The sequence below is a fragment of the Caretta caretta genome, chromosome 5 (assembly GCF_965140235.1).
Source record: "Caretta caretta isolate rCarCar2 chromosome 5, rCarCar1.hap1, whole genome shotgun sequence".
NCBI classification, from domain to species: domain Eukaryota; kingdom Metazoa; phylum Chordata; order Testudines; family Cheloniidae; genus Caretta; species Caretta caretta.
Genome location: NC_134210.1, coordinates 38246686 through 38264178, shown reverse-complemented (window position 1 = coordinate 38264178; position 17493 = coordinate 38246686). Strand labels below are relative to the sequence as shown.

The 17493-nt window shown below is 38.4% G+C and overlaps 1 protein-coding gene across 5 annotated transcripts in view; it reads left to right on the top strand.

Annotated features, from left to right (window-relative positions):
• Positions 1-17493, top strand: part of PDE4D (phosphodiesterase 4D) — a 749511-nt gene that overhangs the window by 433870 nt on the left and 298148 nt on the right. The window contains exon 1 of one of the 5 annotated variants that reach the window (XM_048851545.2): positions 15349-15534. The exons of the other annotated variants lie outside the window; for them this stretch is intronic. Within the exon in view, the coding sequence (XP_048707502.1) occupies positions 15446-15534 (89 nt within the window). The 5' untranslated portion in view covers positions 15349-15445. Of the gene's footprint in view, positions 1-15348; positions 15535-17493 lie in introns of those variants that run through there. 5 annotated transcript variants of the gene reach the window in all.

Sequence of the window (17493 nt, the reverse complement as noted above, 5' to 3'; positions counted from 1 at the left end):
ACTGTCTGAAGACTAAGGAAGACAACATTGCATTGGTTTCAACTACTTCATGTTTGGAAGGTGATTCTGGCAACTATGAGGGCTAAAACTGTACTTTGCTAAAAAAAAGAAATCTGAGTAGTTCATTTGGGCTTCATAAGTAGATCAATGTCTTGACAACCCTGCCAGAGTTTGATGTATACTGAGAATTATGCTGCACGATTTGTATTGAATAGCCTGCTAGTTTCTAGTAAAACCATGGTTCATCTTGCAAGCTCTCTTTTTCTGCTCTTTTTCTCAGATATGTTATGGCACTGTTTAGTATTATTGAAGAACTATTAATTCATTAAAATCGGAAAAATTAGAGACTTGGAAAGAGATACAATGTGTGCAATATTCCATCCCAAGTATTATTATTTGAAACCAGAAAAAAACCTGTCAGTTTTGTTACATATAATATTCTTTATTAAATGTTCTACATAGTCTCATTCATTGTAGGATTTCAAACACTTTACACATACTAAATTAATGTTCACAGTTCCAGTATGAGGTACAGTAAGTATATATCCATTTTACAGATAAATCTGCTGAGGCAAAGACAATGAGCTGCCTCCAAAGTCAGACAGTGAGTTAGTGATAAACTGAGAATAGAGGCTTTTAATGCTGAGCCACATTGTAGACAACACTCTTACAGTACATGTAGACAGTACTCCCACCAAAATAAAAATAAATATAATGAATATATTAGGCTACTCATATATATTCTATGAAGGTGCCTTATAATGGGGTATTTACTATTTCAGCAAACATGTTACTTAGATCAGACTACTGTAACAATATTGGTGTTAATATTGGTGTTAATACTGTAACAATATTGATATCTTCAATCATTTAGAACTATGTGTACTGCATTGGTACAAAAGTACCAATTATTGTGTACATGGCTGGATCCAGATACATACAGGGAACATTTGATGTACTGAAGATTGAAAAATAATTTTATTTATACAAGTGGGGCCATGTGCTACCCGCAGAAGTGTTTACTAACTTCAGTGAAAGCTGCACGTTTGCATTCAAATGAATGGTATGATTCAAAAAGTGTACATCACAATCTGAGCCTACTGTAAACAACATTCCATTTCTGTGCAATTTGGCACATAACCCATCAGTTAATTGGGTTTAATCAGTTATTTTGTTTTAAAGTTTCCTATAATAATGACTTTACTGTAATACTATCTTATCAGAGAATAGAAGTTGTATATTGCTCTTTCCATAATAGCCTGACTATAAAGTATATCCAAAAAGATGGTTTTAGGTCATGTTACTGAAGAATAAGCTATTAAACATTCTGGATAAAAAACATAGTGAATGATTTTAATCAGTATTTCTTTTTTTGCAGGTAAGTTCAAAACCTGTTTATCCCATTTTAACAGAAGACAGGTATGACTGATGTATTTTCTTTAAATTGATTTTGAATCTTATATTTTTGTAAATTAAATATGACTTTGAATCAGGTTTTTTTAAATGATTAATACAGCATCATTATGTTTTTGGCATTGTCCGCCTTAATATATATTGTCTTGTCTAGGCCTGTGTTCCTATTGTATAATATAATATTAGGTAAATATTAAGGCAGTTACAGTGTATAGTCACATAAGGGTATACTATATGATATTAGTCACTCTGTGCACAAATTCATCCTCTTCTGTAGCATGGTAAAAAATAAATTTGTTATAAGATAAAAACCAGCAATAGTATTGATTCCTGTGATGCACACTGATGACTTATGGGGAAATGTTAGATTTTTTTTTCTTAAAATTTGATCAATGAGAAGCATTTGTATGAATTCATTGTCAGACTACAATAATGTTCAATCATGTAGGGAAATGGCTGAAAAAAGCTCTGCACTTTGGATATTTTGGATGCATTCCGATGAAGTGAGCTGTAGCTCACGAAAGCTTATGCTCAAATAAATTTGTTAGTCTCTAAGGTGCCACAAGTACTCCTTTTCTTTTTGTGGGTATAGACTAACACGGCTGCTGCTTTGAAATCAGTGTGAATTTGTATACTAAATGGTCTTCATGATTTTGAACACTAGAGGGCACAAAAGCATATTTTTCAGAGAGCTGAATCCCTTTGCAAATGAATTGATACATCTCTGAAAATCAGACTAATTTAAGGAATAATATAACCCACATCATTTATGCTATAATTCAATCACATGATTCACATGATAAGCCACCAGAAGCTGGAGTGTTTAATCCACTTCCCTTGATGGAATTATAGCTTTATTTGTACAATTTTGATGTGTGGCAAGCATTACAGTACCTAGTAAAAAATATTACTCTGCATTGAAATTTTTTATTCCAGTCAGAAAACCCTTAGTAACCATCAATATTCTTGTAGACTACATGGAGAACACTTGCCACTGAAGATCTTCTATCACTCCTTTATTTGTAACTCTTAGAACAGTCTGCAGTGGCAAGTATGTGTTCATGTGTGTCAATCTTTCACAGTAATTTTATTTATATTTTGTTGCCCTGAAGCAGTGTTTTAAGAATTTTATAATAGCATCTTTTGATTTAAAATCCAAATAGGTAGTTCTGCTCCCAAATGTTTTAAAAGTAGAATCTTATGTCAGTACTGGACTATAATAAGACCCCAAAAGTCTGCAGATTATAAAATTATCATCTTCCATGTATTATAAAACTAATTCTCCTTTCATTGGTTAACTAATGTGTGTGTTGACTTAAAATACAAATTAATTGGCATATATACACTGCAGAAATCTTAACAACAAAACATAATATGTGTTCCTGGTTGCAGTGTAATTTTCATTCTATGTTTGAAACTGGTCCCTTCCTAATTACAACATTACACAATATATATTGGATATATTTTCATGACACCAGTATAGACCAGGGCTAAGTATAATGCATTAATACAGGACGAGGATCTTGGGAAACCAGAGTTCCAATCCCATTTCAGATGTCTGTTTCTTCTTTGGTTTTGGGCAAGTCAATTAACTTTTCTATCTCAGTTTCCACATCTGTTAAATGGAGAAAATGCTTTTTTACCTCCCATGAGTTCTCCAGTTATTTTTATAACACTTTGATGAAAGCCTAAGTATTATTATAGAAATTTGGAGTGCTTCTTAACATTAACTATATAATATCACAAATATTAGATTCTCTCTTGGGTGATATAATATTGCAACACAAAATTTCTGTGATAAATACCACATATTCAGTGAGCTGAATTAGCAGAACTGTAGCTCTTTCTGTGAGACCTTCCCTTTTTAAAGTATGTGTACATATTCCAGGCAATAGTGCCACTCAGTGCTCTCCTCTCCTTTTTGCAGACAGCATTATATTCTACAGCAGTGGTTCTCAAACTTTAGCAATCTGAGGACCCCCATTTTGAGTTAAAACTTTCCATGGACCCTCAAACCCCATGCTCTGCCCCGGGCCCTGCCCCCACTCCACTCCTTCCCCACAAGGCTCCACCTCTGCCCCACTTCTTCTCGCCCCCTCCTCTTCCTTGCCCCTCCTCTTCCTTGCCTCTTTCCACCCTCCCCCAAGCGTGCCGGTCCCTGTTCCCCAGAGTGCAGGAGTCACTGGGATGGGGGTGGAGGAATTGATCAGTGCATCTGGCAGCCCTGGATGTGATTCTGCTTCCTTCCCCGAGCGCGCCCTGTCCCTGCTCCTCCCCCTCCTTCCCTCCCAGCGCCACCTGCATGCTGCTGAACAGCTGTTCCCCCGCATGCAGGAGGCACTGGGAGGGAAGGGGAGGAGTTGATCAGTGGACCCTCTGCGGTACCTTCACAAACCCCAGGTGTCCACGGACCACAGTTTGAGAAACGCTGTTCTACAGCATTTTTAATCCCCCTGTTTATTGACTTTTTAAACTCAGGGTCTGTATTATCTGTTGGAGATAGGTAGGGAGTCAGTTCATTCAAACTCCATCAGGAAAGTCATGGGCAGGGCTATTGCTCCTCCTCTAACATCTATAATTCCCCTCTTACAAATAAGTCCCTACCCGTCTTCTCCCTGCACATATAATCTCTTCTCACTACAGTGAGTAAGAACCTGCCTAACCATCCAATAAATTATCTTCTAGGGTGGGACTCAGTTGTCTGCAAGTTCCATTCAGCATCAAAAGAATTGTCATGTGCTTTTCAATTGGCCTCAAACAAGTGGGACTGTGGTCAGTTGGTTCTGAAGATATGAAAACACTCTGTTCCTGAATAAAGGAATTTACATGCTACATTGATAGTGGTAACTCTGTCCCCTTATACTTATGCGTTAAAATATGGTTTTTGCTTATATCATTATAAAATGTTACTTTATGCAGTAATGATACAAACAGGACTTTTGTACATTAATTTACAGTAAATCCAGTAATTTGACATATAAATGTTTCAATGTGCCTTGATTTTTAAGTCCTTGTGAGATTTGGAAAAACAAGCTTTTTCTGAAGTAAACTTTTAAATAGTTTCTACAGCTGTCCCACACTTCTGGTCTGGCCCTGACGTGCGATTTTCAAAATCAGCGTGGACCTAACTCTGCTCCTACTGTAATGAGTGGGAATAGAAATGGGCTGATCCTGAGCACATCGGAAAATCCCACCCCTTTAATGGTGGTCCATATTAGAGGTAAGGATGATTCTGCTCAGTGGGTCTCGGACAGTTCACTAGGAATTAAGAGATACCAGCATTTGTGTTTGAAATCTCCCAAGAACAACTGAGAGCATTCCACGGCTACCTGGCTGTCCTATTCTCTTTGCTTCTTCATTAAATCCCTTTTCAGTGACCCAGCTACAAGCATAAGTCTGTGGTGCCTGGTCATCATTTGCACAAGTTCTTCAGTTTCATGTGAACTAAAATTAGGCTATCTCTGTGATTCTTGAGATGTCATTTGTCCTTGAAGTGCATCACGGTCGACTGAGACAATAGACATGAACAGCTTTGACTTAAGCAACAGGAATTTTTAAAAATACAAACAATCACAGCACACATTAGTATAGTAGTCCTTTATCTTATCACACAGAGTTTCTTACGTGTGCATTCCAATATAGAAGGGCATTCAGTCTTATATATAAATAAAAAACAAAACAAAAAAATCCTCAGTAGTGCCCACAAATTAATTGGGCTAACTATCATAGCACAAATATTTTCATTCATAGATTTTTATAGAATATTCCCATTTATAACTTTTTTATAGTATGGAGCATAGTATGCCTAAGATTGCCATGTATATCCTACACCATTATTCGTTACTTTATATACACTGGGATAACCCAGTATGTTCGAATTCTAGAAATAAGACATTCACAACCCTTTCCAATTCTGCTATTTATATTTTCATTGATATAATCAGTGTGTCAAAGGAATGGTAACGTCTGCCCACCACAGTCTGAATTAGTTGCCAGTAAGCCAATGAATTCATAGAAAAACTTGCTGATTCTATATGTAAAACCTCTTAATAGCCTTGGCTTGAGGTACTTGAATGACTGCCACCGTCCTTCATAGCATTTAAAATCTGTCATGTTACCTTTCCCCTCCATCTTTTTGATTTGCCTAAATAATTTTGGGGCTAAGGTCTTCCCTGTTCAGGGATCCCCCTCTTCCCATTCTAGATCTCCCTTCCTGAGTGTATCATGATCAGTGCAACTGGAGTTAGAGAGGCCCTATTCCCTGCAGGGCCTGTTATTGACAGGACACTGGGGAACAGGGAATGGTTAAAGTTATGCTGAAAGCAATTCAGCCACATGCACAGAGCAGAGCACAGGATTTAATAAAGTTTCACTTATTCAACTTAACCTGCATTCTGCTCCACTGTTTGCTACTGAAACATGGTGGCAGCATTGGAGTTGTGAGTTCTCTGCAGTGCAGCAGCTGGCAGCATGAGCCATGGAACTCAGTCCAAAGACCCTGGATTTTGCAAATACAAACCTAGACCAGCAATGGATCTGGTGGATGGAGGAATTCGGGCTGTTTGCAGACCTGAGTATTAGCAGGACGACAACAACAGGAAAGTAAAAGTGTTACTTTACCTTTTCAGGGAACAAGGCAGAGTTCAGCACCGCTCTGAAGCTCAGCACTGCCTCAATCTTCAAAGTAGTCCTCGGAGTATATTGCTCCCCAAAGAAAAATGAACTGTCAAGTGACTCAGGCTTTTCCCTAGAGATTAATCCAAAAGAGAGGAGTTAGACCCCTATGTTACTGCCTTATTCATGTTGGCTGCTACATGCAGTTTTGGGGCCTTAGACTCCCTGATTAGGGACAAGATAATCTGTGGCACTTGGGATCACCCTCTGCAGAAACAGCTGCTTCAGGAAGGTGATCTTACATTTGACAGATGCTTAGACATGGAATGTACAGCAGAAGCCTCAAAAGAAAGGATGAAAGCCATAGGAAACACAACAGCCCCTGAAGTGCATGGACTGAGTCAGCATCACAGGAAAGCAGGTGGGCAGGTTTCCATATCCATATTAAGATACTTTTATCGTGGGATGCAGCATGAGCAGGTAAAGGAGAAATGCCCCGCTCTTGGACAATACTGTGAGGAATGTGGGCAAGATGAACCATTGCAGCAGTGTGTGCCAGAGAAGAGGGAGGTCCCAGAAGGATTTAGTCAGATTGGTACATGAAGGGGATGGCACATTAGTCAGTGGTGATGTCATCATGACTCTCTCCTGGAGTTCATGAGCATATCAGGTTCAGGCTGTCAAGACAGGACTACTGCAAAGGATAATACCAACCTCCTTGTGTACGGCAGTGTTAATAAGGAAATGCTCTGTGTGCTTTCAGGTGGATAGTGGGACCTCCTGCAGTGTGATTATTCAGGGTGGATTGGGAGTTGAACATACCCATTAAAAAGAGCAGACACAGTGTAATAATTTACAATAGCTATACAATAAGACAATAAGGCAGCCAATTGGAAAATATGTCCTCATAGTAAATAACCCCCAAAAATAACAGATGGTACCAACTTAAATTTGTGGTGGCAGTTAGTAAGCACCACACACCTGGGGAATACAGCCAGGTAAGCTATGAAGCTGATCAGACCGAATGAGACCATGACGGAAAATAACAAGCTTTTCTACAGCAATGTAGGGACAAGAACTTATAACTGAACCCAGAAAAAATGTAACTCAAACAGCATGAGAAGGTATATGTTAGACATCTACTCACAGCAGAGGGACTGAAAACAGATCCCAACAAGATTAAGGCAGTCAGCAACATGCCAGCTTCAGTGGTTGTAAAAGGGGTACAGCACTTCATAAGAATGAGAAATTTCAGTTCAAATACTGCCACACCTGGCTACTGTAGCAGATGTCAGCTCACAAGGCAGGATGTTGAGTGGGACTGGGCAGCTTCCCAGCAGCAAATATTTGACATTCTGAAACAAATGATAATGGATGCCTCTCCTGCAGTACTACAAGTGAAGAGAGCCACTGACACTCCAGTGTGGTATACTGGAGAAAGGACTGTGTATAGCTCTTTTGCAGCAGTAGCCAGTTGCTTATGCCAGCAGAGCCCTATCAGAGATTTAAGAGGGGTACACCAAAATAGAGAGTTTCTGGCTGTGGTATTTGGAGTGGAGTAATTCCATCAGTACATCTACGGCCACCCGGGGTAGTGCAATCAGACCACATAACCCTAGAGACAATCATGACAAAACCCTTTCTTAGAGCTCCAGGAAGATTTCAGCACATGTTGATGTAGCTCCACTGCTAACAGGTAGGATTGTCCAAGAGGATTACCAGTGCTAGCTGACACCCTGAGCTGGGCATATATAGCCATCATCAAAGAGCTGGGGGAAGGGGATTAGGACATAGTGCAGCATGTTAGTGGATTCAGTAACCCAGTTTTTATAACAAAGCTGATAGAAATCAAAGAGCTTATGGAAAAGTACATCCAGCTGCAAGCAGTCGAGAGCAATAGAAGGAGAAGCCAAGTACTGGTAAGAGTGTGAACCATATTTTCAAATTAAAGATGAGCTTAATATGCAGGATGGAATCATAGAGAACAGAGAGCTCTGCATCATTATGTAAGGATATCTTGCGAAAAATACATGCCTCACATCTGGGCATTGACAGCTGTTTTAGGCTTAAAAGTGTGTATACTCACCAGGAATGAATACACAATTCCACTACTTGATAGAAGTGTGTGACATCTGCTGGTCATGTGATAAGCAGTAGAAAGGGACTCCATTACATGAGGTGCCACCTGACCATGGGAAAAGGTAGGGACAGACTTATTTACCTTCAAGGGAAAGCAGCACTTGATTACAGTGGACTTACTATTCAAAGATATGGAAAGTCAATGCCCTGCTTGGTACAAGAAACAAGACAGTGATTCTTGTATGAGATGGCATTCCAGACACTATATTAACAAACAGTGGACCCCAATCTTACCTTGGAAGAATTCAAGGAATTTGCAAGCAATTGGGAGCTTGATCACCATAGGTCGTCCCCAGCATTCCCACAGAGTAATGGTAAAGTGGAATCAGCTGTGCAAACTGCTAAGAAACTGTTACACAAGGCTGTTTCTTCGATTCACACCTCTTTTTACCATTTTTGGAACACAGGAATACCTCATCACAGGGATGCCAAAACAGTCCAGCATGGGCACTGATGGGATGAGGACTAAATTCTGTACCAGTAAGGGGGAGACCTGTGATCACCAAAAGGATGGAGACATCACTGAGAGGAGATGGTCAACAATCAGAGAAAGCAGGCACTAAAGTATGACAGGTCAGCCTGGAGACAGGCACTCCTGTAAGTATCCAGTCATTAGCGAGACATCAGAAGAAGTGGACTAAAGGAGCTGTGAGGAGTGCAGTGGCACCCAGGTTCTACGAGGTGGACTACGCAGAAGGAACAAGTAATCCAAAGGAACAGGAGACACTTACAAGCCAACAGACACGACACATAGAGAGAGGCAACAGAGATCATCACAGAATGGAGAGACAAAGAGCCATCCATAGGCCAACCCCACAAGGGAAGGAGGAGACTCCACAAAGAGATAGGTTACAGGGAGACAGAGAGAGGTCACTCTCGGTATGGTCACCAGTTGAGGAGACCATATTATCTGAAAGACCAATTAATCAGCTCAGTCTGTGGTAAAGACAAGACTCCAACTTGGCCGTGTGCTAATAACCTCTGGAGGAAGGGAAACAAGGTGGTGGTATGGGCATCAATTATTTATTTTTAATGTTTATATTCAAATGTTTGTAAAATAGAGAAGATGCATCATAAGTGAAACTGGAGTCAGAGGGCCCATGGTCCCCGCTGGGGCCATTATTGATGGGACACCATGGGTAGTTGGAATTAGATGGGAAGTAACTCGGCCAGCTGGACAGAGCAGTGGACTCGGTGTAATAAAGTTATACTTGTTCAACTTAGCCTGCATTCAGCTTCACTCTTTGCTAATGAAACACTGAGGATATCTTTCACATACTCGGGATGGTAGCTATCTTTAAGTTTTAATGAATGGCCCGTCTCTTCAGGGTGGTACATTTTTGACCGTTTTGACCTCTCTCTTCTCACTGTCTGCGATTAGTATTTTAATCTACCAGTGAGAATTCCCATGCTAGTTTTATCTTATATTTAGCCCTCCATATGATCTGCTTCCAGTGCAGATGCATTCCTTTTACTTTCTGAGCATACTAATATTTTGTTGTCTGACTTTTGCAATGATGATCAGTTTGCAGAGCTCTCTTTGTAGTTAGCCTCCATTAAAATGTCATTATTTAATTACAGTTACCCCACAGCAATATATGAGATGCCACAAATTCCTAATGCTTATTAGGTCAAATCTTATTTATATTTATGCCAAATATGATTGTTTTACCTGTCTTACTGTTTGTCACTTAAAAAAAACCTCTTTGCTGCAGGCTGCTGTAGAGCTAAACTCAAGTAGTTCACAATGTTTTTATTTCTTTTTATTGTTTCTACAGTCCCATAGCGATACATGGCACTTTACAGTCATTGCTGGGAGGAAGTTAGGTCCAGGTCCACAAAGGGATTTAGTCACCTAGATCTTGGATTTATGCACTACTGTGATCCACAATACCCTTAATCCTGTAGGTGCCTAAACTCACTCAGCACCTATATTTTCACTGTAAAAGTGCTCTGGGTGAATACATTTATGGGTTTGGTCAGGAATATAGCTGCCTCAGGCAGGCACTCAGATGCCTATCTCATAGCCCCAGTGTGATCCTCAAATCCAGGTGAAGGTGGGGGTGGGGTATGCCTATCTTGGCTGCAGGGCCTGATTCAGTAGGTGTACTCTGAGCACACCTAACTCCACCCACAAGCAGACAGAGCGGGGGGAGAGGAAGATGAGGAGAACCTCCCTCTTTAGCCCCAGTGGTGAGGACTAGAGTTCACCTGGGATGTGGGAGATACTAGTTCAATTCCCTTATCTGCCTGATTAGGAAAAAGGATTTGAACAGGGCTCTCCCACCTCTCAGGTAAGTGCTCTACCCACGGGACTACAGAGTAATTCTTGCTTCATCTCTGGCCCAGTTAATATATAATTATTTAATACAAAGGGGGAAGGTTTCCATAGGAGAGATTGAGAAAGACCCACATCAGAATATCCCTTAGTCTAGTGATTAGAGCATCCACCAGAGACATATGAGATCCCCGTTCAAATCCTTTCTCCTCATCTTGCAGAGGGGGAAATTGAACTGGAGTCTCCCTCATACCAGGGAAGTACCCTAACCACTGGGTTAAAGGTTATAAGAGGAGAGACCAGCTCTGTTTTGTTAGGAGGAAGGCTAGCACCTAAGCTGTTCTTGCAAGAAGTACCTTTAGGCACCTAAGTTGTCTGACTCCAGGAGAGGGTTCCTGGTTGTGGGTCACAAGCAATGATAGGTGCCTAACTCCCTGTCATGTATTCATAAACTAATAATTCCATCCTGAGATGGTACTTTAAGACTACAAAATGGATGCCCTCTGTGGGGGGAGGGATAGCTCAGTGGTTTGAGCACTGGCCTGCTAAACCCAGGGTTGTAAGTTCAATCCTTGAGGGGGCCATTTGGGATCTGGGGCAAAAATTGGGGATTGGCCTTGCTTTGAGCAGGGGGTTAGACTAGATGACCTTCTGAGGTCCCTTCCAACCCTGATATTCTATGATCTATGAATATAAGTTTAGTTTGTGTTCTTAGTTCCTGTTTCAATAATATCAAGAAATATAAACTGAACAGTTCCTTGGCTTTAATAAAATATTCACAAATGCATGCCAGACTGTTTATATCTGCCTTCATACAAGCCAATCTCTGCTAACTGGTGAGTAAATATTTGATTTTAGCCATGTAATTCCCAGTGCTAGTTTAATTGGAGCTGTCCAACTAAACCATCATGCACTGTTTGAAAACCGAGGGGATAACTCTTGATTAGACAAGCCAGGCACTAAGTCATAGAAATTAATCTAAGTAACTGACTACACTTTAACAGAAACCCAGTCTGTATTTAACTGTTTCCTTCAAAGCATCTCAATTTTCAATATTATCTTATAAGTAAGTCTTTCATTTTTAAAGTTTATATTTTATTACTGCCCAAACAAATAGGTTCCAGGCAACTGTAATAGGTGACCTTCTCTCTCTCTCCCTCTCTCTGTCTCTCTCTCTCTCTCAAACTGCTATTCCATTCAACAGCACTGTATGCAGTAGGGGAGAATATGCATTCTACAGAAGACTTCTGGAAAACTTTAAAGACTAGGAATCAGCAGTTACACTGCACAGTAGGGGTCCCAGATACAAAGAGGTCATGCAAGAGGCCACACATTTTCTGCAAATTGAGCAGCAGTGACCTTAACAGCGCACTCCTGCTCTCTCCTTCTCTCTCTGCTACTGCACAAAGAGGCATGTGGGGATGGAGTCCTGCTTTAGGTGAAATAGGATAAAGGCAGTGGATGCACCATTATGTGGACCCTGTGGCCAAAACCTTATTCAAGGAGGAGCATAGAGACAATGGACAATCCTGCAGCTTTGAGTTTCAGTAAGAGGTGCAGAATGGTTTCACTGGCACTCTACAGTCTGAGGGGAGCATTTTAATGTTTCGTGGAATAGTATAAATTTAGTCCCCAGTTCTTGGAGGGGCTTTAGCCCAGTGAGTGATACACTGCCTTGTGTTTGACAGATAAGTGGGAGCAGGGGACTGCATCCCTCTCATTCTATAGAGTCTCAAGGAGGGCAGACAAAGTGAATAGATTCTACATAAGTTTTTATATACAGTACTGGGTATGCTAGTACCCTTGAAGCAGAAGGATTGTGCAGTCTTGAGGCGCTTCCTGGGGACTGTACTAATGGGAAAAAGCATGACTATACAACAGCTTATTTTAGGTCTTTATACCAGTCATTTGTAAGTCATAGCATCCACATTCATCATAACTCCATGCAGTGGAATTATTGTCATTGACTACATGTGTCAGCCAGAAACATTTATGGGGTGGTTAATTGATGAAAAATTATTTTTTCTAATTTGAGAATTTATTAATATATTCTTTTTAAATGTAAACATTAAAACTTTTTAGTCAGTTTGATTTTGGGACGTATAAGGAAATTTCACAAGAAGAAAATATTCTTGTCTGAATTTTTTTTCATAAAAATTTGTTCTTAAATCAAACTTGTATCACATTGTTCTTTCTTGGAATAATAAAGAAAAGGCTCCCCTCTCAATATCAGTAGGGGACCTTTAAATCCAAACCTGGCTGTAATATCACTTGATAGTGCTTTTGAATCAACGAAGATCATTTGCAGGGCCAGAATCCCAGTATTAAGCAAAATGCAAACAACTGTTGCAGTTTCAAATCTCTGTAAGACATCGACGATCTCTGCCAGGAAATATGTTTCATAATATAAACTTCTATCAAAAGTTTTGCTAATCACTGCATGTAATGGTTTGTTTTACCTCTTATGAAATGGTACATCAGGTTTCTCAGATACATAGCTATTTTTTATCCAAAAGACTGCCAACAAATAGTAACTTGATTTGACCTTTTGTCCATTTGCTTTGTGTTCTTTGAGTGCCTGGGAGACGCTTATATTCTCAGTGAAATTCACAAACCACTGGGAAATAAACCCTAGGAAAGACAGGAATCAATCCCAGGGTAAACTTCAGAAGATGTTAATCTGCGGTTTTGTGTGTTCTGAAGCTTTTTGTCCCTTCAGTTACTTTAATATGCATGAACATATTGTAGTTTGTAATGATACAGGTGGTCACTGTACATGTCACTATAATAATGACAGTAATTGTATTTGAAATTAAGGCTTATCTTTTCTTTGCAGTAATCTTAATTGTAAGTAGCTTATTTCTTTGACCTCATGAGGCTGGTTGTGTCAATGGGTTTAGTGTAATATTGGGAGAAGGAGCAGAAGGAGAAAATGTAACTAATAATCAGCATGTTCGTTCAGGTGCTTTTCTTCTGTTTCAAATTCTGTGCTTTTATTAGGATGGTTCATGTGATCAGTTTTTAAAATAGAATGAGAGAATGTAGTATACCTGGCAATATGCTACATTATTGAGGTTGGAATAACAACAATATAGCTTGTCCCTGGTCTTGATTCCCAGGAGAAAAATTAGTGTTCATATTCAATATTATTATAATTCAATCAGATTTTATAATAATTTACTAATAATTCAAATCCTAATTAATATCATGATTCTGACAATACATAATAGCTTTAGATATCAAGAGAATTGCTCAGCAATCTGCCATTGTTTGGGGCTCATGTTGCAAAGAGATGCTGTTTAACAAGAATTGAATTAAATGGGGTATTATTTAAACTGCTCTAAAATATATGGATTTTATTACATAAAGACAAAAAGCTATCACTTCACCTGCCAAGACCTGATGCACAAGTCCTATTTCAAAGGAAGAGGAGAATTATGATCAGATTGACTATCTGTAGTACATTTCTTAATATATCACAAGTAAATGGGTCTTCTCTAGAGCAGAGTATATTCAGTTATATTTATGATCTTTGTGAATGGAGTGTATTCCAGTATTCTGCTACCATGCAAATAGTTTTAATATATTTGATCATATAAGTGACAAAGTAGTTTATCCTTAAGAACCAATTTTTCTCCAGTTCCCATTGGAGCCCTCAGTATCCCTCCATTTTCACCAAATTTAACACCTTACCACATACACACTCATAATTCATTCCTTCTCCATCACTCTCCTTGTGGACGAGGAATGCTGGACTGGATTACACTCAGAGATTACTGTACTGTTCTTTAATTAGCTAGAAACCTATCTGTTAAGTGATACTGAACAATTTGTACCATATTCAACCTTTGAGTGAGGCAACTCTCCTGACTTCATTGGAGTTTCCTCCATCTATGTCAGAACTGAATTTGGCTTATTGTTTCTGACGTGCTCCTATCCCATATTGTCCCAGGAAGTGAGACTCCAATTTATCAATCAAACTAGAGTCTTCTGTTATGTCCTGGTTGAACACTGCTACTACTGCTAGGCTGAGCTGATCAGGGTTTACCTTTTAAAACTACTTTGGGCTTGAGAGTAAGGAAAAAAAGACATTTCAATGCTTAAATATAACAGTGATTGCCACCGTAAAACTTCAGAATATTTCTGGTGCATAGATAACAGTAAACTGAGTTTTCTTGTCAAAGTCATTCACTGTAACTCAGTAAGACAAACAATGCAGTCTTCTGGAGGGAAAACCTGCCAAGACATCTGAAAATGATCTGCTAATATGAGACTCATTCTCTTAGAGTGGCTGCTCTCTCACAGATGATTCAGCCCTTTCAGAAAAGCTGCTTAATAGTATAAATTGATACCCATGAGAAACTGTGAGGAGAAAAAAGAAGTTTGAATAGAATTAGTAAGAATGTAACTGGGTGGCAATTTAGGGGCCGGATGACATGTTTTTCCTATTATTTTTTTTTCCTTTGATACATTCGTCTTTACTAGATATTTTATGTTGCTGTATGTTCTTTATCTTTCTGATATCAATCTAAACATATTGGAAGTATTACTGTTTGGTGTTATATTTTGAACAAAGTATATCTGTTGTTACAGGTTTGGAGTTTTGGTTTTAGAAACTGTTAGAGAGTTAGCTGTTTCTGTATTTTACCTAATGTATTTTCTCTGTAGTTTTCAGTACCATGTGTAATTGCTTTTTAATGAGTGCTATAATTATCAACAGATTTACTATGAGAGTTTCTTGCTTTACTAATGAGATAAGAGCTCTGAATATAGCAAGTATTCATGCAAAGGGCAAGTGTCGTGCAGCAGGGAATCCTGGTTATCCCTTCTAGCCTATGCTCTCAGCCAGTCTCATCTCTACCAAAGCACACCATGAGAAAACAATATTCCCTTACACAGTTACAAGTGCTCCATGACTGGGGCAGGGCACTTCAGCACAACTGCCTGGCTTCCTGGCTGAATCATATATATTTTTAGACTCTTTTGGCACTATCCTTGCAAATGGCCTTTCTCTGGGATCCCTTGGGGGTCTCTATCCCTCGTTTATCTCCAAGAAACAAGATGAGATATCGTTTTTTGAAGTCCTACAGGTATCTGTTTTAGCCCTGCTGGGGTAGCTGTTGATAATTCAGTGTGACTGCAGCTCTTTAATGTTCTGCCTCAAATTTGTGGTGTGTAGAAATCTGTTACCCTGTTGTATTTACTATAGCTCACACTATTTCATAGACCTTTATAAGGGTTTTTCTCAGTATGTATTTTAGGAAAATATTGAATGTATTATATATAGTAATATCATAACAAATTATTGGAAATGGCAACCTTAAAGATGCATTTGTTTTCAACATATCTTTGCATATTATCCTCTAAGCCTGGATTAACATATGTACTCTATAAAATGAATGTAACACAAATAAGTAATGCCAAATCTGAATTAACATTTAATGTTGAGGAAGGCTTTTGCAGATTGGTAATACCAGAAATTAGCAGAGCAACCAGAATTAGCAAACCAGGTTTGTTAAATATTGTAGTATGCAAGAACATAGAGAAAAATAATCCAGGAAAAAAAATTGCTTCAAATTTTGTCTTTGGTGTCACTATTAGAAAGCTGTTTATTTACACAGACTTCTTTTATACTGCTTTCTGAAATTAAAATTAAACTTATTGCTGCCAGGTTAGCATCTATCCACAATATTTATCTATATCTATATCTTTTAAATTATAAACTTAATATTGTCAAAGTCTACAATTTTGTTGCAGAATGGAAAAAGTGCTGTCAGTTGTGTTATAGGATATAATTAAGGACCTGTTGTACATCTCCTTCTGAGTAAGATGTACTTTTTGTATCCACTGATTCAATATCCACATTTATTTATTGTCACTTTTGTACAGTGAAATTGCCTAAGAGGCTGAGTGCTTTACATAACAATAACAACAACAGGCAGTTAACAAAAATATACAATACCAACAAAACTAACCACGTAAGGTGGTAAACATCTCTCAACATTTTCCCATGCAAAAGCTACATCATTCATGTACAAGGAGTTGCCTAATTGCCATATAAAATATTAAAATATAAACCTCAGTTTGAGTGTAGAACAAATCTTGGTCTTTTTGATGGTAAATATTAGATATAATGGTTAAAATGGTAAAACAAAGAGGAAATGAAATGATAAAGTCAGCTTATTTGACTGCATCACTAACAAGCTTATTCTTGCTTTGCTGTACTTATGCTTAGAATAGTGGCTGTATGAAAATATCTGTTAATCTTATAGATTTATGCTTCTGCTTAAAAATACCCACAACTAGAACATATTTGTGTTCTTTTTAAAGTGGTGATTGCAAACAGAAGAAAAAGATCTTCTGAATAGGTTTAAAAAAAAACCTTAAATTATTTTTTACCCAGTATGTGTGATGATTCCAACTTCCATATAAAGCTGTTTTCAGAAAGCATGCTGACGAGTGGTCTGATTTATGAAGTGCATATTTCAGTACTGTAGTTAAGTAATGCAAGTTTTAACTATTGTCCATTTAATAGATTTTGCAACCATAAATCAGCCTTAAAAGTGAAAGACTTCTTTTCACTTAGAATACCAAACTAACCTAAATCTTACTTGAGCTCTACAGATATCAACAGATGATGTCTTACAAGACTTACCATCATAAGTAGAATTGTTTTTCTGGAGATTTTAGGAATTGTCAGGAGCTAGCAGAATGAAGATAAGTGATCATAAATGAGGGAGAGTTTTGTTTTTACTTAACAGTCATATTTTGTTTTTATAATTTAAGATAACCATAACTTGTGATTGGAAAGAGGATTCAGAAGCCCTAATATTTGTATAGTCTTGCATATTACCATATAATTGCTACAGCTGCATTCACACTGTAGGTTATATTTGGAAGAATACTACAGAATTTTATAGTATACAGTCCATGTGTAATTTAATAACCTTGTTTTTGTCAACTCACAGTTCTGCTAATGTCACTGAAATATCTGATGTCAGTGTGCATGGGCTTCTAAAAATTAACACATGACAATAACACATCTAAGT